The sequence below is a fragment of the Indicator indicator genome, chromosome 12 (genome assembly GCF_027791375.1).
Source record: "Indicator indicator isolate 239-I01 chromosome 12, UM_Iind_1.1, whole genome shotgun sequence".
Lineage (NCBI taxonomy): Eukaryota > Metazoa > Chordata > Aves > Piciformes > Indicatoridae > Indicator > Indicator indicator.
In genome coordinates this window covers 13955854-13979708 of record NC_072021.1, presented here as the reverse complement: position 1 = coordinate 13979708, position 23855 = coordinate 13955854, and the positions used below count along the sequence as shown (strand labels likewise).

At 38.1% G+C, this 23855-nt stretch overlaps 1 protein-coding gene across 1 annotated transcript; it reads right to left on the bottom strand.

Annotated features, from left to right (window-relative positions):
• Positions 1-1779: 1779 nt before the first annotated feature.
• On the bottom strand, positions 1780-23855 carry FAM91A1 (family with sequence similarity 91 member A1). The gene is made up of 24 exons (XM_054385363.1): positions 23784-23855; positions 21898-21982; positions 21110-21261; positions 20173-20230; positions 19117-19184; positions 17290-17403; positions 16174-16264; positions 15006-15068; positions 14140-14246; positions 13279-13317; positions 13065-13177; positions 12004-12122; positions 11490-11602; positions 11208-11294; positions 10322-10454; positions 9650-9798; positions 9071-9205; positions 8604-8717; positions 7598-7670; positions 6256-6405; positions 5651-5758; positions 5233-5356; positions 3355-3424; positions 1780-1972 (listed from the first exon to the last, which is right to left on the bottom strand). The coding sequence occupies exons 1-24, from the start codon at positions 23853-23855 to the stop codon at positions 1796-1798; spliced, it is 2514 nt and encodes an 837-aa protein (XP_054241338.1). The 3' UTR covers positions 1780-1795.

The following is a 23855-nucleotide window of genomic DNA, read 5'->3' as shown; positions in this document are numbered from 1 at the left end:
GACATTTCTAGCAGATTGATGTCCTCTTCAATTTATTTTGAGGGAGGGAAAGCAATTAAAAAAAACCAAACAAACACAAATGCTATGGAAAGTATGCACATCCAGCACAGAATTCACTGTAAATGAACAACTGCATATAGACAGCCGATGTAATATATGCAGACTACTAAACTCAGCTGCTGTTGGCAAAACAAAACTGAAACAGATGTAAAAAAAGCAGCACTGAGCAAACTGAAGTAGTAGAGACCACCAGTCCTAAACTTCCCCCTTAGGAATGTGTATAAAACAAAAGAAAAAAGAGAGAGAGAGAGATTAATAGAATTGTCACAGTTGTAACTGAAGCCACTGCATTACCTTATCACTACCATAGTATGTTTGTCCTTTTCAAACTTCCATTATGTCTGGGGTTTTTTTCACAGTCATATAGAACAGGACACAAAACCAAATGTTGCCATGTTTCTCCTTGCTGTTGTCCAGCACCATCTACACTGACAACAGATTCTTGTTCTATTAGTAGGCTAGTAACAACAGGATGGTTAAGTCTCATTTTTAATTACAACTATTTAAATCAAGGCAGTTTCAGTAAAGAAGAGTTGGCAGAGTATTTTAGACAGCTGGGATAGAAGTCTTCAGCATTTTACATCTCTTGTTTTCTTCATGAACTAAATGAGACAGACTTCTAAGCTGACAAAAAAAATTTGCTAATGCCCAATATAATCAAAGTGGAATCACACTACATAAATTCATCCCTACAAACAGAGCCAGAAAATGCTTTTAGATTAAACAGCTCACTGTTAATGTTTGTCAAAATCAGCAGTTGATGGCTCAAGGAAAACAGATTCTCTGCCTACATATCCTCTGTTGTTATCTAATGACTGCCATGTGAAAAATCAAGAGCTCTGTTCTTTTCAAACATTGAACAGGACAGATCTAGTTATCTACCTCAAACTCAACTTATGACATCAGTATTTTTCCCCACAGCAATCATCATTGCCTTCAAATACCAATGAGGGACTGACTCCCAGTGTGATCACATCTCAGACACTCATGGTTTGATACAAAGAGCAGGATGAACCCATTATTATGAAGTACTCCTTGAACAGAACTAACCACTTTAGCCCTTCCATAATTCCACTCCTCCACCAAATTCTGCCAGAAATGCAAGTGCACCACTCATCTTCAAATGTGACCTTAAATTATCACCAGGCCTTTGAGTCTGCACTAACCGTTAGCATCAAACCTCATTCCATTGCACAGATTCGTCAAGGCCCACTGAACTACAGACCTGGACAATTCTTAATGCCCCATATCACCATGATACTTTTTTTTTAAACAGCTGGTATCACTGAGCTTTCAGAGGAAGAGCCAAATCTCTTTACCTTTATGCAGAAAGGTTTTCAGTAATACAGTACAAAACTAAACAGAATTTATGTCCGAGTAACGAACATAGAAAACTACTATTGCAATTTTGTGGTGACACATAGAAATTTAACAATCATCAGAAAGCCTATAAAGGGTATGTTTAGTTACAAAAGAAAGATTGTCTCAAGATAAAAATAGTGCTGACAGCTAAAAAGCTCTCTGTTGCAGCAAGATATGCAGTAATGAGTAACAAGTTCTAGACGGTTTAAGCACTCCCCCAATACTGCAACACAACACATTTTGTAACACTACTTTTATATGGGTTATGCTGCAGCAGCAGTACACTTTTTAGTGGTTGGCACTAGGAATTAACCATAATAGAAGAAAGGCATTTTAGTGATCAATGCATTGGAATTCCTATTTGACTTGTTCCTTAGGTGTGGTTGAAATAAACTGAGGATGGGGACCGTCCGTTCCATTCAGATAATACACCTTCTTTGAACATGAGATTCTTGGCAGGAAGTGGAACACCCATATCTGCAGAAATAGGCTGCAAAAGTGAACTCGAAGAGGCAGCATCATGGAGCTGATCCAGTGTTGACACACCTTCCTAAAAGCAAAAGAAAAAAAAATAATGTCTTAAAACCCAAGACAAACAATGAGAGATTTAACAAGCCTAGTCTAGACAGCCTAGTCTAATCTGCAAATACACTTAGTGTCTCTGAAGTGTGCTACTTTAATCCAATAAATACCAAATAATTATGGCAGTAAAAACAGAATAAATGAAGAAGTACAAAATAAGCATACAGATGTCTCAGATGCATCTGTGAGCACATTATTTGGTTTCCAATAAACGTTCACGGAAGATTAAGGCTTAAAATTGAAGGAAAGACCTAGCAAAATGAATATAAAGCTATAAAACTCTTTAGGACAGCTATTGTACTGCTATTGATCTCATAGTCTGCTTTGAGGTATATGAATATTTGCAGACACTGACAACCATATTTTGAGTAGTTTGTTTTTCTCAGCTTAAAAAAAACAACAAAACCACTTCAGCACCTTTTGTGTTTGTTTTTTTCTCCCTCTCTGACCATCATCAAGAAAAGTCTATCTCAGAGATAACAACTAAGAGATAAAGACAGGAGTCCCTTGAGATTGTTTGACAGATGGTTTCAAGGCTTCAAACCTACTGGGAATATCAACATTCTCATGAGGAGGCAGTTTCACAATCACATCATCCATGACACTATCTGATTAAGCAACCTGCATGTTCCTTACCTTACTGAAAAGACAGAATTTTAGAGAAAAGTACCCTAAGACACAAGCAGCTAAACAGATTCCACGTTACACATGGACATGCCTCGCTAGCATATGCTTCCATGCAGAATTACAGCAGGCTGCAGACCTGGAATTCCTTAGTCCTTGCTATACAAAACCTCTATTGTCTATCTATGCTCTTAAAGTCCTCCCACAGTATGCAGTTTTACATACTTATACTCATTCAGTACCAACTTCTAGAAGACCTTAGGACAAATACAGAAGGTTAACTGGCATGAAATAGAGGTATTTGATTTTTTCACTAAGGGAACACAGTTGACCTGAGGTACAAATAAAATCTCAAAAGATTAGCAGCATATCCATGGTTTGCAGTAAATCTCTCTAAGGTATTTAAGAAGCAACAAAGTAACCAGCAGAGTAGGCTTTTTACAACTGGAGGAGTGAAGAACAACTTTGTTGTGTAAGTCCCACAAAACCCAATGAAAATAATTCCACACAAGATGTGGCCAAGGAATTTAAGAGACAAACATCAAATACGGCCAGAAAAGGGATAGGGATATACTCACTTTTTGCCACCAGTGTGCTTAATATATTTGCCATTTCAAGAAAAAGCAAATAAACCAAGTATGCTTCCATATACCCAAGAATGACAAGCAGGAGTGTGGAAAGGAATGACCCTAAAGAATGATTTATATGTGGATTATTGCTCCTCACCTGGAACGAGTGAACAAAATTAAGGACCTGAAGAGACAGCTTTCTGCTGGAATGTAAGAGTTTTTGAAGGCTGTCAAAAAAAAAAATAAAGAGGAAGATATGTCAAAGGTGCATCATTTTTTACTAGTAAAATACCACCATCGTAACTGGCTCACAATGTGACAAAAGCCTTCAGACAGAAAGCCTGATAGTCTTTTGTCATCGCTGAAGAGGTGCTCAACTCATCTGCTCTTGACTCTAGTCAGCAAATGCTACTTCCCCCATCATTCACACTGCCTTACAGTGAAGCTATTGCAATTGAAAAATGCAGTTTCACATAATGTAATAATCTATTAGACCTCTTCCTGTCTCATTCTTATCTAGGACAGTTCGGTAATACAACTTCACAAGCACATTAGTGACACTGTTAAAAAGCAGGTCAGCTACCACAATAAAATCTTTAAGCCACGTTTTCAAGAAGCCTTATATTTGGGTCACCAGAACCACACCCTAGGATAAACAAACAAGTAAAACCAACAAAACAAAACAAAACACCAGGCAACCACCCAAACAAAAGAAACAAACCCAAAAATCCCACTTAGAGAGTAACTTTTCACAAAGAAAAGCTACAGCAAAAAAAGCAGAAGACAGTTTGATCAGAAGCCATGACTAAACTTAGCAAGTAATATATCAATAGGAAAGAAAATTTCTATGAGAGCTAAGTGCATTTTATAGCATAGCATTACCAGTAATATTTCCACCCTAGAACAATTAGGATGAAAGTCTGTGCTAGGCTAGGAAGGGGAAATGAGAAGGAAGCACACAAATTTACTTCTCCTGATCTATTTAAGGGTACTTCACTATGACAAATTAATTTCTGTCTTGTAGAAACTATAAAGCCAGCCTAATCTTAATCTCACCACAACTAAACCACAAGACTGTAGACTACAGCTGGTATCTATGAGCCAAAAAGCAACTACTGTACACACTAGAATTAGGTCCTCTATGACACCTAGGTCAATTCTACTCTTAACAGTCATCAAGTTAACAAGTCCAAGTGCCAGGTGCTGCACTTTGGCCACAACAACCCCATGCAGAGCTACAGGCTGGGGTCAGAGTGGCTGGAGAGCAGCCTGGTGGAAAGGGACCTGGGGGTACTGGTTGACAGGCACCTGAACATGAGCCAGCAGCGTGCCCAGGTGGCCAAGAGAGCCAATGGCATCCTGGCCTGCATCAGGCATAGTGTGGCCAGCAGGAGCAGGGAGGTCATTGTACCCCTGTACACAGCACTGGTTAGGCCACACCTTGAGTACTGTGTCCAGTTCTGGGCCCCTCAGTTTAGGAAAGATGTTGAATTGCTGGAGCATGTCCAGAGAAGGGCAACAAGGCTGGGGAGAGGCCTTGAGCACAAGCCCTGTGAGGAGAGGCTGAGGGAGCTGGGACTGTTTAGCCTGGAGAAGAGGAGGCTCAGGGGTGACCTCATTGCTGTCTACAACTACCTGAAGGGAGGTTGTAGCCAGGAGGGGGTTGGTCTCTTCTCCCAGGCAACCAGCACCAGAACAAGAGGACACAGTCTCAAGCTGTGCCAGGGCAGGTTTAGGCTGGAGGTGAGGAGAAAGTTCTTCACAGAGAGAGTGGTTGGCCATTGGAATGGGCTGCCCAGGGAGGTGGTGGAGTCACCATCCCTGGAGGCGTTCAAGAGGGGATTGGACATGGCACTTGCTGCCATGGTTTAGATAGTCAGGAGGTTTAGGGTGACAGGTTGGACTCGATGATCTTTGAGGTCTCTTCCAACCTTCCTGATTCTATGATTCTAAGTTGTAGGTATTATTTTTTGTAGAAGATCTGGGCATAGCACATGCAACCTGTTAACCTTGTAGTTGACAAATTACAGCTCACCTTTCTTTTCTACATAGTCCATGAGTGGCAATTTTCCGGCAGACCTTCTGATTCAACTCAGAGCTGAAGAGTGGAATACCAAAGCATAATTCCAAGGGAACCCATTCCAGTTCTGTTGTGGGTACTACAGAAAGAAAACCAGGAGACAATCAAATTTTAAGAAAAGAAAACACAAGAATATTACCTCCAGAATCAGTTATCTCAGAAGTGGATTAACTGAATTCTTCATAGCTTTTAAGACAGTTCCTTTACTGAACTTCTCAAAGATTTAAGGAAATGTCAATTTGAAGGAGAAAGGACAATTAGCAGTGTATTTATGTCCGACACTTATCAAACAACAGTATGTTCAAGATACTTTAAAACAAGGTATCTCATTGGAATGAAAATGTTTAGTACAAGCCCTTTGTTGTGCTTTTACCTTCAAGGCTTTGCTTGACTGCAGAATCCATTGAGGTTTCTTCTATTACCATCTCAAATGATTCTGTGCTCCCATTCACATCAGATCCTGAAGCTAGTTCAGCCTCACCTAAAGGTAAAGTAATTCTTACATAAACATGCAGACAAATATAAATTTAGTTACTACCTCATGTAAAGAACACGACACAAGCTTTGCCACTGACCACATGAATATAAAACTGGAGGAAGGCATGTGGAGAAACAAAGGGCCTGGCTTATTTTAAGACTAAGGAGTCACCTCAGGACCCTCAAGACATGAAAGATTATGTTTTGGCAGATAAAGATGACACAACCTACTTTCATAATTTTTAAATTATTTTTTCTTCTGCTGACTGTTCTAGTCCAGTGATTTTTTTCGGTATATATTTGCTATTTCTGAACTAGTCACAAAGAATTGGGAAGTAAGCATACTACCAATAAACTTACACTCAAAATGGCTTTCTATCTGTGTTGGACAGTGTTTTATGGAGTTCCAAATGAAAGAATTTAACCCTTTGTTCAGTTTGTTAAAGTGATTGTAAGCGAAATTAAGGGAACATAGCAGAAACACAATTATCGGGAACCAACCTCTTCCATCAGAAGAATCACTCAGCTTTCTGTTTGCATGCCGACTTGAAGGATTCAACATAGTGACATAGCCACAAAGATGTTGCAAGTCTACTTTATTTCTCAGTATTTTTAAAGCTGTATGAATGCCCATGTTCACACGGGAGAACTCTAGTAGAAAACAACATATATTTCAGCTTACTTTACTAGAAGCCTCCTCTATAACCACATAGTTCATTCTCTAGGCCAGGCTAAATTTTTTTACCCAGATTTTTCTCTCTTGTAATGCTCCATCTTAGTGAACACACAGGTAGAGATCTGGGATAACATGTAAGTGATCACAGTCTTCCCACACCAAGAACTAATTAGTAATTTACAGTATATTAAAAGAGTCAAGGGGAAAGAAAAATACAAACAGAAGGTGATTGATCTCCCACACAAACACAGCAGAAATAGTAAAGTTTAGCTAGGAATCAATGTTCACCTCTTTCAGTGCCAGAGTCTTTTCTGGCAAATTCTGAAATTCTGATGAATTAGAATACAGTATTAGAGGTTAACAAGGAGTTTCAACATTCAGTTCTTCATGTTAGAATTTAGATTCTTCAAGATTTTTCAGCATGAAGTGAGGAGAAAACAGCACAAAAGTCACTCGCTTTGAACATAGCAGAAACTAGGTTAGGAAGTTAGTTTTACTTCTGGTTGGACCACATTTTTGTAAGTGGTAGCTTAAGTAATTTTAGATTTCATATGGGTAAAGTCATACTTTTATGACAGCTGTTAATCAGAAAGGCCTCAACTATGCAAAGCCTGTGTCCTACTCATCAAGGAGTATTTCAGAACATGTTAATTCCTGCCTTTCAAAATCAGTTGTGTTAGGCAGACTTTGAAGAAGCAGAAGATTCTGCTAGTAAAGCTCTTCCTGGGAAAAAAAAAAACTCAATAATAGTTCTTAGTGCTACTAATCAAGATAACTTTGTTCAATTTTTGTCTCACCAGTCTTACAGTTAAGAGATGCTGCTTAGAATACATGGAAGATTTATGCACTTCAACATGCCAACTAATAAGCAAGTATACACAGAGAAAGATTTAGAAGTCTTCGTGGAAGTTACTACTTTTCATCTGTGCTAGGAGAGAACTGAAGCCAGAAAACACTTTCCAATCAGGACAGAGAAGGAAGAAAGGAGAAGATTGTACCTGCTCAGAAGAGATTTGTTAACCATTTAAATGTTCTTTCCATTTTCTTGTGTAACTTGATTCGCAAGTCCAAGTAAATTTGTATTAAAAAGATTATTGCAACCTTACTGCAAGGTAACATGCAAGAAAATTAAACATGGTGGTGCAGAGATTAAAGACAGTCAATTACCTCCTTGCTGTTCGGCTTCATCAAATGGGAAAGGTATGTGCACTGTTTCTCCCATTCCATGCATGCCATGTCCCTGAACATCAAGAAATTAAAATTAGGAACAAAAATATAAAATCATCTTAGCTTAGTCCTGCTTGTGCTCTGTTTTTACAGACCACAAGGCAAGGTGAAGAAACAAATAAGATACTTATGTATTAAAGTTCTTGCTTAACTGAAATAAGAATTGAATAAAATGTCCCACCCTTTCCCCTAAAATGCATGTGAGCAAACACAACGAAGTTAAACTTGAGCAGAGTAATTTCTCTCTCCAGTTACTGGTTATAAACAGATTTTTCTAATGGCTGAGCAATTGGGAAGCAAATCAGGTTCCACTCCTAAGTACATATCATTTTTGAGCAGTCAAGGCTGTCTTAACTGGGCTTTTGAGAAGGTGTAATTTTGTGGGGTTTTTACAATATTAAATACCTATTTATTTGAATGATTAATCCTGACAGCTGAACCAAAGAAACAGAGAGGAAGCTATTTTACTTTTCCCAAATAGACAAACTCACTACATTTCTGCACTTTGTGTTAAAGGGCATCTTTTGCTCATACTTTACTGTAAGAGCTAAACACCAAGCAATACAAAAAAAGTGCGCTTCTTGAACTACAGTTCATACCACCAATTGCCTTATACAACTGCTGGCTAAAAAGCTCGTGAGCTCTTCACTTTCATTCCAGTTTTCTACATTCCCACTGTCATAAATCCAAATCTCACTTTTAGCAAGCCTGACTACAATACAACAATGCATATACAATATGTATTTAGTTCAAATCAAATATGCATTTAGTTCAAATCTCATGTCTTAACCTCCAATGAATGACAGCAGCGCTGGCTACAGATGTTAAACGTTTTTCAGCTCTTGGCAAAAGTGCAGCTCTCCTACATTGTATAAATCATGAAAACTTGCATAACTTTTGAGTTACACTGTTATGTGAAAGAAGAGGTTAACAGAGCACTCCATACCTGAATTAAAACAGCAGAATGTGTTAAAGCATCATTCAACATTGTGAGCACATTTGAAGTAGGAACAACTCCTGGGTCATGACCCCAAGATGTTATTAGTAGGCGATCATAACCCTAGAACAGAAAAATTAAGAGTATTTACAGTTGCAATGGACTATCCAGCCACATAAAATACTAAGAGTTAGGCATTAAGATATTGATACAATTAGGAAGTTACCACAGGTAACAACTCCAGAGTGTTATACTTCGTACCAAGGATCACTCATGTTCACATTCCTGGTAGAGATAGAAGTTTGTCAATGTCAGAGTTAAGACACTACTTTGACCAGGAGGTTTTTGTCACCAATTCCTGCAATTATTTAGCCACTTCAGCAGCCTCCTAGCAAACAGGAGGTGAAAATAATCCCACATAGATTGAAAAGCTAAATATAAGACAGATAACTAACACTGACCCAAGGGTACATTACCTGAAAAATGTCTGGAAGTTTTCTAAGACGTGTTCCTTTAGAGAGCAACAGAGAGGGTGGTCCTTGTCCAGTTATGTGGTAAATATACAGTTTGAACCAAACTGAACTGACTTCTGGTATTGCAGGCCCAATATGCTGAAGAGAATATTCAAGAAATTAGTAATAACTTAATATTGCAATTGTTGTAAATGTCCAGATATAATTTAAGAATCAACATTTTTAAAGAAGTACACATCTACTGAACAGAAGTTCAAATGTATTACTCTGCTACTGCTGATATTCCAGGTACTTACTCCAGTATCACAAGACTCTTTACAGAAAGATGATAGTAAGGCATTTTCTATAAATATAAATTGACTTTACTGGAAGATAAACTGTTAATAAAATAGACAAAAAAAATTTACTAAGCATTCACATTTTTCTTCCTAAAAGTTTCCTTTCTGCAATGTTATTTATTCTATATGCCAATAACTGAATCACTTTAAAAAGGACATAAAAATGGATGTATCCAAAACAAAGCTCCTAAGAAGGTATATTGTTAGCACAGACTGGGGGGGAAAACACCAGTATTTTTTTCACCTGAGGTGTACAGCTGCTAATAGGACGAATTTCATTGGTGAGTGGTGCCATGGAAACCAGAAGGGTATAATTTTTGTTGAGAACTCTGCTGCAGGTAGCTGGATCCAAGCCAAGCAAACTCTCACATCGTAAGAGGTCCAAGGGAAACCCTGCATTGCAAATGTAAGATTCTTAAATTATCACTTAAGATGGAACATACAACCCAAAATTATTTCAGATTTTCCATTCTCCCTTTCTAAGCCACGAATACAGTATTTTCCACAACTAGGTTTTACATTTTTGTGGGTGATTTTTCATAAATTTGTATATGATTTTATCAATTCCAGTCAGACAGGGTGGTCTGACACAGGACAATAGCCTGCTCGTCACTAACTGTAACTCCTTAATTATGACCTTCAGAAGCACAAAAATTTCTAAACTTCTTCAAGTTCAACTTGTCTTTCCATCATTATGTTTTAATCTGCTGCTTTAGACGTTAAATCCAAGCCTTGGTAACTAAATCTGTCATTCAAAAGGCAAATCCAGTAATTCAGGCTCAAAGGATGATACAAAAGTGATGGGTTTGCTTCAAAATATTTGTATTTGCTTTCTGAAATAGCAGCTTAATCAGAAAGCTCAGTCTGTGGCAGGTAAGTAAAGAAACTCAAAGATTTCCTCCAGTGTTCACAGTACCATTATTTGGCTGATCTGGCTGCACAGCTTGTGCCCCTAGGTCTTTATTGTGCCTCAAGAACAGTATCGTGTTTCTCAGCGTAAGCGCATGGTCGAAGTACCGCTGTGCTTCCCCTTCACCTGTGCTTTGAACCTAAGCAGCAAACAAAATAAACACAAGTGGCAGGTTGCTTCTATAAGCATCAATTACACAAAAAGATTAACAAATCGGTATTTTAAAGCTTTGCAACTGAGTAACAACCCTGCAGCTTATATGCAAAGGTGATCTACAGCAACTATTAAATGGAAAGTGAGCCTCAGTTGTGCTAATCAAATGGTCAGAAAGTACAGAAAGGCAACATCTATCAGAACTATGACTCAGTCTTCAGGTTAAAGATTTAAATGGACAGTCACTCCAACTGGTACAAAATGATACAGCAATTAACAGCACTCCTACATAATTCTCAGTTGTCCTTCTAGAACTGTCTTTGTAAGATGGACAGGGTAAACATTCCAGCACATAATGGTCCAACTTTCCTACCAAAATGTGCAGACCTTCACCAATACTCACACTTCACTAAAAAGAAAGTGATTTCCACTGACAAGCCTAATTCAAGGGTGTGTAAGGGTGTGTGTTCATGAACTCATTCTGCTCATTAGATTACCATATTCATATATATAGGTAAGGTGCATCCCTGAAAGTCATTAGAGGTATAAATGGTATGAATTAGAAACATTTTCACTGAACCCCTCCAATGTGGTATGCTAAGGTGCTTGCTTTTATCCTTGGATTACTAAAAAAGCAGTTTTACACAATGAAAATACTGGGGGAGTGGGGGGGAAGGGGTTGACTCCTTTAAAACATTAAGTGTTGAAAAGGCAATTCAGTCAACATGCAAAAGACTACCTTTTCCAGCTCCACCAAGAAGCTGTCAAGACTCTCATCCGACAGTTTCCCAACTTCAAACATAGTGACTGCATGACTTTTCAAGTTCTGGAAAAACAAAACAGAATTTTGTTAACTCCTTAAGAATGGAATGGGCAAGTAAAAGCAAAAAAAATATTTTTTAAAAACAAACAATAAAGAAGATTTTTTTTCATAATTACAGCTGCATTATTTTTAAGTCAAAGTATTTTAAAGCTCTATATATTTACTCTTAACTTAATATATTGAACAATTTTGACATACTGGTGAAAGATTTCCCATCATTAAAAAGGCAGTGAGAGTAGAATCAAACAGGAAGGCAATACGTTTTGTGTGTCCACTAGACAGATTCAGGCTGCTCACGCTGGCTGTTTCAGCTAAGAGAGAACAAAAAGAAAACATAAGGTCAGATTTGCTTTATTTAAAAGTAAAATCATCAACTTTAAGTCAAATCTATTTCAAAAAAAAAGGAAAACCACACCAATTTTATTGCTATACCAAATAGAACAGAATTCCCTTATCACTGCTACACTACTGATGTAATTCAGAACCTAGTATCTTTGTATTGATTCACATCTGTAATACAGATCAGCCTCAGCTTCAGACAAAAGCTATTTGGCTATAGAATTTTAAACCAAGCAGCAGACACCACCTCCCCCACTGCATATTCCGCATGAAAAAAAGAATCTACACAATCTATGTTTTACTTATTTTTAGACCCCTTTTATAAGTCCAAGTAATTGATCCTAATGTATTAAAATTTACTGTTAGCGCTAACCTGGATCATCTTGACTGTTGGTATCTGTATCTGTGGCTGATGACCCAGCTTCCTGTATAGGACTTCTGTTTTCCCCACTGTCCCATGAAAGCAGCATCTTTTGAGGGTCCAAAGTACTCCTATTAATGTGAATTAAAATCCACATCTATCGGTCACTGTAGCACCAGAGTATTATCTCTGCCTTCCAGTGCTAAGCAACCCACACATAGGCATACCCAGTACCTGGCTTCTGAAGCTTCTAAGCCCTAAACCAATTACATTTGAAATGTCTCAGAGTCCTTCAGCAGAAAAGTTTATTTGGGGACTGGAAAATACCAGATTTTAGAAAGAAAAAAAGAAAAATAAAACTAAGCCACCATCATTGAAGAAGAACCCAATGGAAAAAAAACCTTACTTTTTTTCTCACAGTCTGAATTAGCATTAAAGAAAACTCAGCCATAGCAGTCATTTAAAATGGCTTAATAGATACTAAGCTGAAAGTGCCAGACAACCCTTTATTAACAGAATTTGGCATTCCAACTGTGAGAACCCTTTACTGACTGGTATTAACAGTTTGTCAGGATTTGATATACCTATTAGATGTGTATCTCTACATCTAGATAGATTCCTATATCTAGATAGAGATATACAGGTGAGTGACAGAACTACTACAGTTCCTGACAGGAAGCAAGCAAAACTTATGTATATATTCCCTCACAGCAGTGCCAAGAGACAGTGTCTCTGTACTAGCACAGTTGTTATTTTGGGCCCCAGAAGTTTGAAGCAAATGTACACTTGTCTGCTTCAAAAGTGAGCAACTAGGCATTTAAATGTCAAAAAAGCCAGCACCATGCAACAAAAGCAGTACACTGAACTTAGAGGCTAAACTACCAGCCCTTATTCTCAGATTAAAAAAAGAGGATCAAGTATTCTTGTCATTATACACTACTGGAAAGCCAAATGAAACTTGCTGTTGCAGAAGTCAAAGCAAGCAACCAATAGCTTTACAATCATATTTTGCTGGTTATAAGCTTTCTCTTCAAAGAGAAAAATAAGCCTTGTGAAAGAATGAAGATACTTACTTCAGTCTATTTATCGAAGGAACATTCTTCCATGATGGATGAAGATTATCCAGGTTTATTACTTGGCCTTTTTTATGAGCAAAGCCTAACCGACAATACATGGACACAGCATTCTGAAGAAACATACACACAATAAACAACTGCTGTATCACACCAGGTTGCAAGACAATGAAATTTCCACATGAGGTTCAATGGATGAATTATACACACATACCTTTACTAAAGACAAGTCAATCTCTAGGACATTTGCAAGCTAAAAACAAAAAATCAAAACAGTATTAGCAATGCAGAGTAATTCACTGCTTGCAGGCTTTGGCATCTATTTGTTGGTTTTCTTTACTTTTAAACTTAAGTCTGTACTGGTAGGAGTTATTTGGTCTTCATTGAAACTGATGAAAAAAGGGAACAAAGCCTCCTAATTCTCCCATTTGAAATTAAATTAAAGAGACAGTTTCAAACCATCACAGTATGGAAGAGAAGCATGAGGTTTTCCTCCACTGTGCAATTTCTAGGGTAATAATGTAAATAATTTCTAGGTTAATCACACATTTCAGAGATACACAAAGAGAAAAACAAATCCTGGATTATATTTAATGGATATTTTTCAGGTGCTTATTCAGCAAGTTTTGAGATTAAGACCTTGGAAAATATATTTTTCATATTAAAATTATAAACATTTATCCAAAAGTTACATTCTTATTTTAAGCTAATCCCCCTGCATGTTTCACTGACAAAGAAAAAAAAAAAAAGAAGATTCTTTTTCTTTCACACTAGCAAAACAGACTTTGTCCCACCCATTTCTAACTCATATAAAATAGTCTACATTAGTGACTAATATATAAAATAATTCCTGTATAAAATCATTCCAGCTGATGGAATTGTTCCACTGAATTGAAGGTACTCCTTCAAGTCTGAAGTACTATAAAAATAAACAGGTTGGATCTTAAGCCTGGCAATACCTCTAAATAAACTCACTTGATATCGATCCATATCCCTGCCTTAAGTATTTTCAGCAGCGTGCTCTCAGTCCTCTTAAGCACTCCTATTTCCCTGACACAGGGTAAGTTTCACTTACCTCTGCCACATTAGTGTGTTCATCTATTGAAACAAATATCTTGTACAGGAGTGTTTCAAAGTAATCACCTTGCACTCTGTTCATCACAAAACCTTCCAGTGGTGGCACTGCAAAGAAGAATTACTTGCAAAATAACAAATTTTGTAACTTTTTTTTACCAAAGTAAAACTGCATTGAAATGAAAAAAAAATAAAATTAGACTTATTTTCATGGTACCAGCAACTCCAAGGATTTTCCAGTCACAAAGAATAAAATGCTAAAGACAGCATACATGGTATTTAAAATCCTCCCACTCCTGAAGTATAAAGTTGTCAATTTGTTTTCTAATGTAAAAACTAGAGCTACTCTGTATCACATCATAGCCTTGCTGTCTCCAGCTCATCCATTACAGGTAACTTCCAGTCATCCAGTCCACAAAATGATTTTGTAATATAGATGGAGAATAAATCATGGCTGGAGTGGGACACAAAAAAAATCCATACTGCCCACGCACTCCAGAGCTGAGACTCCCAAAGCTATTATCTATGCAGCAAGTCTCTTGTATCTAGAGGACTTTCATTTAACCAATCTCTGCTGCAACAATGACTGGTACTCTGCATGACCAGTTTCCAGACAATTTGTGTCTTTGCAGATTACACTGAATTCAGAAACCCGTGAGGACAGCATAGTGAGTTGTTTTAAGGGCTGCCACATACAATTTAAAAAAATGTTTTAATAGGGTTAATAACACTTGGGTAGGAAAAAAATTCATAGCTCAAATGTTTTGTTTAAGCAAACTCATGCACATAGACAAGCAGCTTCTACAACAGAGAACCTAAAGGGTAACTGAAATAAAAGCAAGAAAACAGCATTAAATATTTACTTACCTGCTATACAGCTGTCATCAGATATTGGTACATCGAGGTAAATAAACCCTTTGTTATATAAACCTTTGTAAATAAAAGTACATCATTTTACAAAAAAGAAAAAAAAAACAACAACATTTTCCAAAGTAGTAATGATACAAAGTACACTTCCCCATCAGCCAATTCAGAATTTAAAGTCGTTTTTCCTAGTAGCCTGTGCAGTAGAATATTACTTTGCAGTGCATGGACCAATAAATCACATCTAATATTAAACAAATGTCACCCTAAAGCAGAGCTTTTTACTTGCAGCCTGTTGCAGTAGACTTGGAGGTCTACAAGTACATCTAGGACAGCACAGCAGAATGACCACAGACCGAAGCAGCTACATTTGACAGAGACAAGCACATGTCTGCCTAAACATTAACTTAGTTTTCACCATCATCACCATACTGTCAAGAAGTGGGGTTTTTTCACCCTCAAATAGTTTTGTCAGTTGAGGATGCTGGCTGCATTTCAATTCCACTCTAACTCAGGCTGGAACTCGCATGCTTTGTAGCAAACTGAATCACATCAGTTCTGGTGGTCCTGATGTGCTCTTCCCACATATGTTCACAGAAAGCTGTTTTTACAAAACTGCAAAAATCTGGGGCAGTTCAACAAAGCTGCAGCAGATATAAATGAACATTGCATATAACAAGGACAATAATATAGAAGATTTTCAAATGACACCTTGCCCACATGAGACTGAATTGAGCAGTAAGTATCTCAACTGAATTCTGCAGCGTACATAAGCCAGGGTAACTTTTTAAGGAAGGGCAAAACATTTCAGCATGGTTCTCTTTAGAGTTTAAGGTTTGTAACAGCTATACTCTAATAGTAAAGCACAAAGCTAAATTACACAGTATAAAATAAGCCAAATTTATTGTCAGTGGTTCCTTTGAGGTTACCCAAGATTGTTTCACCCACACTACATTTGTGATTCTGTGAATAACAAGCAACAGCTGCTAATGGTTCACTGCCAAACCATTTACAAGATCCAGGCTGCAGCCTGCACAAGCTTCTGAGTGTTTCCCTTGACCTCCTCTTATGCTTCAGCTATCTACAACCTCTCTTATTCCTAGCCATCAGAAACTAACAATTTACAAAGCAAGATCTACAAACAGAAAAGGAATGTTCAACAAAAACTTACTGTGAACTACACTGAAGTCTAATGAACCAGCAAGCTGAGGACCTGAATCAATTATCTTATCAATAGCAGACTTCTCCGATGTAGTACAAATCTAGGTAAAAGAAATGTTACTTTCTTGTAGAAATGAATCTATGCATCTCATTTAATACCACTCTAAAATCCCAAACGTTTCAGCCTCAAATCTGTCATAAGCATTATAAGAATAGAGGAAGTAATGCATGCGTTGAAGAATTAACTGCTGTTCCTGTTAGTCTCACATTTTTTCCACTTGTCCCTGCACAAAATTATGTGTGCTCTAGGAATGGCACTTAATTGAACAAGTATTTGGCATGTCAAGTCCACGGTATAATAGGTTTGCTCTTCAAAACTTCCAAATTAAGCGTTCAGCCACAAAACAAAGAGGTCCATTACAGTATCAAAGTCATGTTCTTCAGTTAACTACTCTGGGTTGATAGGATGTCAGAAAACAAGTAGCCACTGCCAAGGTGTTCCAAATAGCAGCAAAAAAAGAAGATTCCATCACTGATTTCAATGTGTTCAAACCAAAAAGCAGAGAGAAGGAATTAAATCCAGATCAAACGACTAGCTGAATGTAAATAGAAACTGCAAAAATGGAAGCAGAATGAGAATGAAACATTAATTCTGCTCACAAGATTTACAAGAGCAAACAATTAAAAAAAAAAACAAACCCCAACCACCAAGGAGCAGAAACAATGAAAAAATATGAAATCAAATCCACTAACATTGTAATTACATTCAAGGTGAAGAGTCATTCAAAACTGAGCGGTCAGGGCTTAAATACAAAATTGAGAAACCATATTTTGTTGCTTCTTCCCCACGGAGCACATTATCATGCACAGCAGTTACCACAGACCACAGACTGGTTGACACTAAACCATCTCAGCACTGTACACAGTGCAGAAACTACGAAGGAGAGAGAGAGTAGAATGTATCAACAAAGAAAACATCACAATTTCCACGAGTTCCAATCTTATTTCCATAAAAGCTGTTACAAACCTACAACATGATCTTTGCATACTCTACACAAAATAAAGCCCCTGCATTCAGGGGCTATCAGCACAACTAAAATTAAAGATGGAATCCACACTAAAATACCTTGATGTCATCCTCAGTGATGTAGCCAGACTGCACGACCCACCATGCTTCTATAGCAATATCCACAGGTTTCACAGGTAACAGATCGTGAGCAGTTTTCCTTCTGAAAAATTTCTGCAGTGGTACAGTCCATTTGAGATAGTAATAAAGAGCATTTCACATGTGCAGACAGACATTTACCTTTATACAAACTGATTTTTATAAACATCAGTTTTTAAGTACTTGGTACTCTCAGGCTGGACACACACAAATACCATTAGCCTTGTCACTCAGTATGTTTCCTTTCTCTCTCAAATCATACAAAAGTCGCAAGAAAATATTATTTACATGTGATGCTGTTAAGTCTTCCCATAAACCTGTATTTTTTTAATCCATGTTGTAAGTGTCACTGATTAAAAATTAATATCAAAGTCCACATGGAAACTATGACATTTCCCAATGTGGACAGGTAAGGGAGTACAGCAAACAAAGTATACAAAAGGGATATTTTAAAGGAGGTCAGTGATCTTAAAACCAAACAAAACACCCAACAATGCAAAACCAAAATGAAACAAAAAACGACAAACAAACAAAACACCCAAACAAACCCACAACATTTTAGGAACATAATTTGTTTACTTTAAAGGACAAAGCATCCCACATTCTCAATAAGCATAGAGCTAATAAAGTACAGTGAATGTCAGTCCAGGGAAGAAAAAACAAAGGACATTATTAGACCTAAATAGTTTCTCTTCCATTGTATACTTTTTGATTCATTCTATCAGCTTCCTATTTTGATAAGGACACGTTTGGTCAAAGGAGCACTGTGAAGCAACTGCAAGAGTACTTAGGACTCTCCTGAAGAAAGACAGGAACTGTTGCAAACTAAAGGGCCAATTTCTACCAGCAGTTATTACAGTGTTTTCCATGTGCTGTTCATATGCTAGGATGCCTGTTCAGACTCACTGACATCACCTTACAGAAAAACATACATACTACAAAAATTTACATCTAGGCAGAAGACTGTCACAGACTAAATCAACCCTGATCTCAACTGCACCCACAGAGCATAAAATAATTCTACCAGAACCAGTATTGTTATTCCATGTTTACACTGGTCCAGAGACATGAGTTATCTGGTGCCACATAGTAAATATAGCTCTGAAAATACAAAATTAAAAATTAAAAAAAAAAGTATCACTGAATATCTTTTTCTTCAGTATACTCTGATTTTAAATTCGTAGAATGGCTTAGGTTGAAAGGGACCTTAGAGATCATCTGCTCCAACCTCCCCACCATTGGCAGGGGATGCCTCTCAACTACTCAGCTGTTCAAGGCCTCATCCAGCGTGGCCTTGAACATCTCCCAGGGAGCAAGCACCCACAACCTTCCGGGGCAACTCATTCCAGAGCCTCACTATGAAGAGCTTCTTCCTAATATCCAGTCTAAACCTAATCTCACTCATTTTAAAACCATTTCCTCTTGTCCTATAGCTTGACACCCTTATGACAAGTCCCTCTCCCACCTTCCTCTTGGATCCCTTCAGGTGCTGGAAAGCAGCTATAAGGTGCCCTTGGACCCTTCTCTTGGCTTAACAACCCCAGCTCCCTCAGCCCATCCTCACAGCAAAGGTGTTCCAGCCCTTGGATCACCTTTGTGGCCCTCCTCTGGACTCGCTCTTTATTAATTTCAGGAAACATAATATAATTAACAATACACTACATCACAATCAATCAGCCACACTATTAAACTAACCAGGCCCATGACATTATTCCATTCTTCATTTCCTATTAAATAATATATAAGGAGAGGAAAATGAAGGAAAGAGAAAATTAAAGACAAGCTTACCTTTGAAGACCTACATTGGTTCATTAGATCTATATATTGGTTTCTTCCTATACCAAGAAGTCTTAGACCTGAAAAATAAGTAAGGTTTTAATTCACTTGTTTAAACTGAAGATACATAAATCATTCTTCAAAGTCAGACCTACAATATTTTTAATTACTCTTTCTTCCTGTATGTGCAAGAGCTAAGCTCAGTTGTAACTGAATTTTAGAGAGCTGTATGAATTTAAAAACAGAAAATAAAAGATTAAAAATGAAAAATAATCCCCTATGACTCAAGTCACAGAGTAGCAGGGAACAATCCTTTTCTCTCCTACACTCATATCAACAGATAATAACTACGCTTCAAATTAACAGGGCTAAAGTTGTAAGAGATCATGGTCAACCCACACCACACTGGATTAGAATTCTAAATAAGAATTAGAGCAGAAAAGGTCATATAAGCCTCTAAGGAAGATGATCAAGATACAGTTGAGCTAAACTAAATCAAAATTGAATTCAGTAATCTCCAGCCTTCAACTGTTAAGGAACTACGAACAGACCTGAAACTCATCAGTTTTAATCTACACTCCAAGTCAGTTTTGACTTAAACTTTTGACACTAGTTTTTGAGGAAATGCTAATTATGTCCCTCAATCCAGACTGATACTAATTCTCAGGAGTGTCAACTGTCCTCCAGTGTCTTGCTAAAGCTTTCTGCCCAACACATGCTGAAAAATGCACTAGAAAAGGACCAGCAACTCAGCTTGATGATGCACAACATTGAGGAAGACTTTTCACGCAAAAACCCAAGCAAACAGGAATGCAATATAAGTGAGGACAGAACCTGAACAAAGGTTTGCACATAACTATCTGTATTTAAACTAGCCTACCTACAGTGCAGACCATACAGACAGAACTCTGTATGGACAGTACACACTCCTTAATATCACTCTTTAAATGCTTCTATCTCTTCCTTCATGTGCTTATGTTCAAGCAAACAGATGCCTGTCAATTCATTTTTAGAAGCTCCTCATTTCCAAATTCACTGGAAGCAATATTGCAAGTAGGTAATACTTACAGTCAGCAGCAGTGAAGTTGGGTAGTGAATCATAGCTTTTTTCACTATTCATTATATCCTTAAAAACACAAGAAAACTTAGTTACAGTAGGAAGGTTATTATTTCAGGAAAGAAGGTCCGAAATTCTGCCTTTTTTCCCCAAGAAAAAATTAAACAAATATATTGAAGTCAGTTACCTTATCAAACTTGCCTGTTATTTGATTAATCATTACACAATAAGTTAAATAAATAAAAAATTAGAACTTCTGTTTAATGGAAGCTTTAAAAATGCTCACTGAAAGAATAACAAAATCCTGTCTCTGTCTTCAAAAAAAAACCCCAGCACACAGAATTGCTAACAGTAATAACAGAATAAGCTGACAACTAATCTGTTATGTCTGCAATCACTATACACAAAATAAAAAAAAACCTCCTGATATCCAGTGAAAATAAAAGAAGGTTGCCAGAGAGCTGGCAGAAAACAGAACCATCTTTGTTCTCATAAAGAAGGATCTGCTTCAAGCTTTTGAAAAAGCTTTTAACATGGTTAAGTGTCCTTTTTTGACAAAAGAACAGAAAGGAAAAAGATTCAAATGCCTTGGTTTTAAAAGCAGGAATTTTCTTTGGTTTATTATTTTAATGGAATGAGGTATTTATTTCACAGTTTGAGTGGAAAGGCACAAATCAAACATCAAAAGAGAAAGACTGACCTTCGAGTAAGTCCCACCCCAGATCCACATAACAAAGTTCATCTCCTGAAAGGCTAATGGTGGGAGAAGCCAAAAAAATGCAGGTACAAAGTTCTCTGGAAACTTCCCTTACCGTTTCCTTAAGTTGTTAGCAGACCCTACCCAAAACCAAACAAGCCACATGACACACCTCACATGAATTACAGGGGGCATTACCAACATCTCTAGGACAGCAAAAAAACATAATCTTGCCATAGTTTTGTACTCACCTCCATTATTCCTGTGTAATAGGAAAATGGGGTTACCCTCAGACCTTTCACCATGATGTCAGACAAATGGTAAGGATACAACATGAGATGATCTCGACTGTATTTTAACAGATCCTCATAATATTTACGTTCGTCTTTCTTGACATGCTTAACTGCAAGGGAAAAAAAAAGTTACACTGTTCAATAAAGTTCAATTAAAACAAAGTACTACAACAGAAGGATTAAGAACAATTGATAGAATATTAAAAAAAAAAGTATAGTGCAGGGATTTCTGCATGTTACAAGTACTCTCAGAGCCTTTAAGGATGACATTAGAACAGATTACATTGTTTTTACAGGTCACAGGAAGTGGCACACTGAGAACTCACATAAGCTACAAAAAATTCTTTTAATTAGTGAAACTATTATCTATTAGGAAGATGAACAGATGCAGTCAATGCAAAATAAATTGAAGGTCATAGCCAATAGCTCATGTGAGTCAGGGCCACTGTCTGCATTTCATCTAGTGACAGGCCGTATTTTATTAAACCTCACTTAATATCTCTTAATTTCTTGGGAAAGGGCAGCGTAACTATAGCAGGAATTCAGCTCCACTCAGTATACTTACAGAGAGCCTCACTAGAAAAGTTGCCAAACGGACTCAAAAGTCAACACTTTTCTCAATGTTTTATCTCTTTAAAGTATTTATTTTAGGGGGAAGGAGGGACCTTTGAACAGGATTACTTCTTGCAGTTTTACAGCAAAGCCAAGCTTCTACCCGAAAGAAGTTAATTTGCTTCTTTACTCACCTAAGTTATTCCGGTATCGTAACTGATTGCGAATGCTGTAGAGTACGACCTGCCTTTCATATTCCCTCTGAGAGTTTCCAAGACCCTTGAAAACATAAATGCCTTTTAGCTGACATACACAAAAGCCGTTTAGTTAAGCCACTGCAAAGTATCTTATGAGGAAACATAAGCAGGCAGTTGTCATTACATAGGGAGCCCTCCAGTTCAATACCATGATAGCATCTTTAATCTCTGTATGAGGTCAAAACTATCTTTAGTTAAATAGGACTCTCTACATAGGATTTAAGCAATAACATTAAGATTTTTTTTTTTTACCAGTACCATTCCGACTAAAAGAGTGAGTATCTAACTCTCCAATCAAAGGGTTTTAACCAGCTTTTGGAAGACATGAGCCATGTAGTATTTTACCAAGCATTCAAGCATCTTGCCAACTTCAAAATTGCCCCAAATTAGTGTAGCACAAATCAAGCACAGTCAATGACCTGTGAAACTTCAACTGCTGCACTTAAGAAACTTATAATGCATAAAGTAATGAAACAATTCAAGTTATAGCTTCACCAGTTAAGGTAATCAAGTGATCTTTGGTTGCAACATTAATCTATAGGCATAGCACATTGGCTCACTATCACAAAATAAGATGAATGGAGAACTTTGGTCAATGCTTTAATGCCTTATTTCAAAAGCTGTCCCCTCCAAGTTCTTCATGTTGCTCTTCTACTCTGCCTCTACAAGTGATCTGAAGGTTTTCCTCTTTCCCTCCTAATTCCCTCATTCATGCTCATATTAAAAAAAGATCCTTAAAAGGCACTTTACTGTATATGTGGGGTGAAGTAGTAAGCTGTATACACATGGCAGAACCAGGTATTAGAAAAGAAACACCTGGTATCATAGACAGGGTCTCTAATAGATAAAACATCCAAAATGGGATCCAAGTATTTGCCCAAACTACAATAACATTAAGAAGCTACTCTGCCATTTCAATAAACAAAACAGCATTCCAGAACTTAAAGTAAATAACCCATTAAATACTAGCATATTTTCTATTCTGAATTACAAAGCCAACAGTATGGCACTCAGCTAGACTGGTAAAAAGAAATCATCATCACCCATACCCTCCTTACAGCTCCTGAAATATCAGACTCAAGGAATTCAATTACTCAGGGCCCGCAGCCTCCACTCATCCTCTCCATTCTTCCTCTGTGCAAGAGCAGGAATTGTTTAACTGCATCTGCTTTCAAGCAGCTCAAGACTCTGGAGACAAACACCTCCTCTTGACTTGACGTAGTACCTCCCCTCGGCTATCAGAGGCCCATTAAATCCAGCAAATCAATATTTCATGAGGTTTTCTTTTCCATGAGCCACACAATGCCAGCTCCCTGGCTACCAAAACAACCAGGCTGCACAAGTCTCTGCTAACACCCCACTGTCCAGGGGTTGTGTGAGGGATACTTGCCTCAGCTGGTTACAGCTGCACAAACTGAAAGAGAACACCCTCACTGCCATACCTCTCTCTGCCCACAGAGACCCCAAACCACCCTGAGTCCCACTCTGCTCACTGAGCTCCCCGCCCCGAACACACACCTGCAGGCAGGCAGCCCTCCTCACATACACACTCCATACCACCATGATACCCATTCTTCCCCCTTGTGGGGGCCCCACAGCACTCCCTACCACGACCCCGTACTTCCCTCTCCCTCCAAAAAGCCCCACGCCCGCACCCCCCTCCTTACAGCCTCACACCTCCCCGCCACGCAGGCACCCCACGGCTGCCAGGGCAGGCGAGACTGAGCCTCCACGTCTCCCCGCACATCCGCCTGACGTCTTCCCACCCTCCCCTTCCCCGGGCCGGGAGCTCAGTAGCTCGGACCCTGCCCGCCCACGGGCACCTGCTTGACACTAGCCGGCAGCCGGCTCCAGGGGTAGTTGTGGCGGATGTGGAACTCCACGTCGATGTTCAT

What these genes read in the sequence shown, in the direction of transcription:
- FAM91A1 (XM_054385363.1), bottom strand. Translation starts at nt 23,855, where the DNA reads ATGAACATCGACGTGGAGTTCCACATCCGCCACAACTACCCCTGGAGC. An exon ending in TTGACTTGTCTTTAGTAAAG is followed by an intron (nt 13,178 to 13,278) that starts GTATGTGTGTAT and finishes ATGTTTCTTCAG; the next exon opens with AATGCTGTGTCCATGTATTG. An exon ending in CCTTCGATAAATAGACTGAA is followed by an intron (nt 12,123 to 13,064) that starts GTAAGTATCTTC and finishes TCACATTAATAG; the next exon opens with GAGTACTTTGGACCCTCAAA.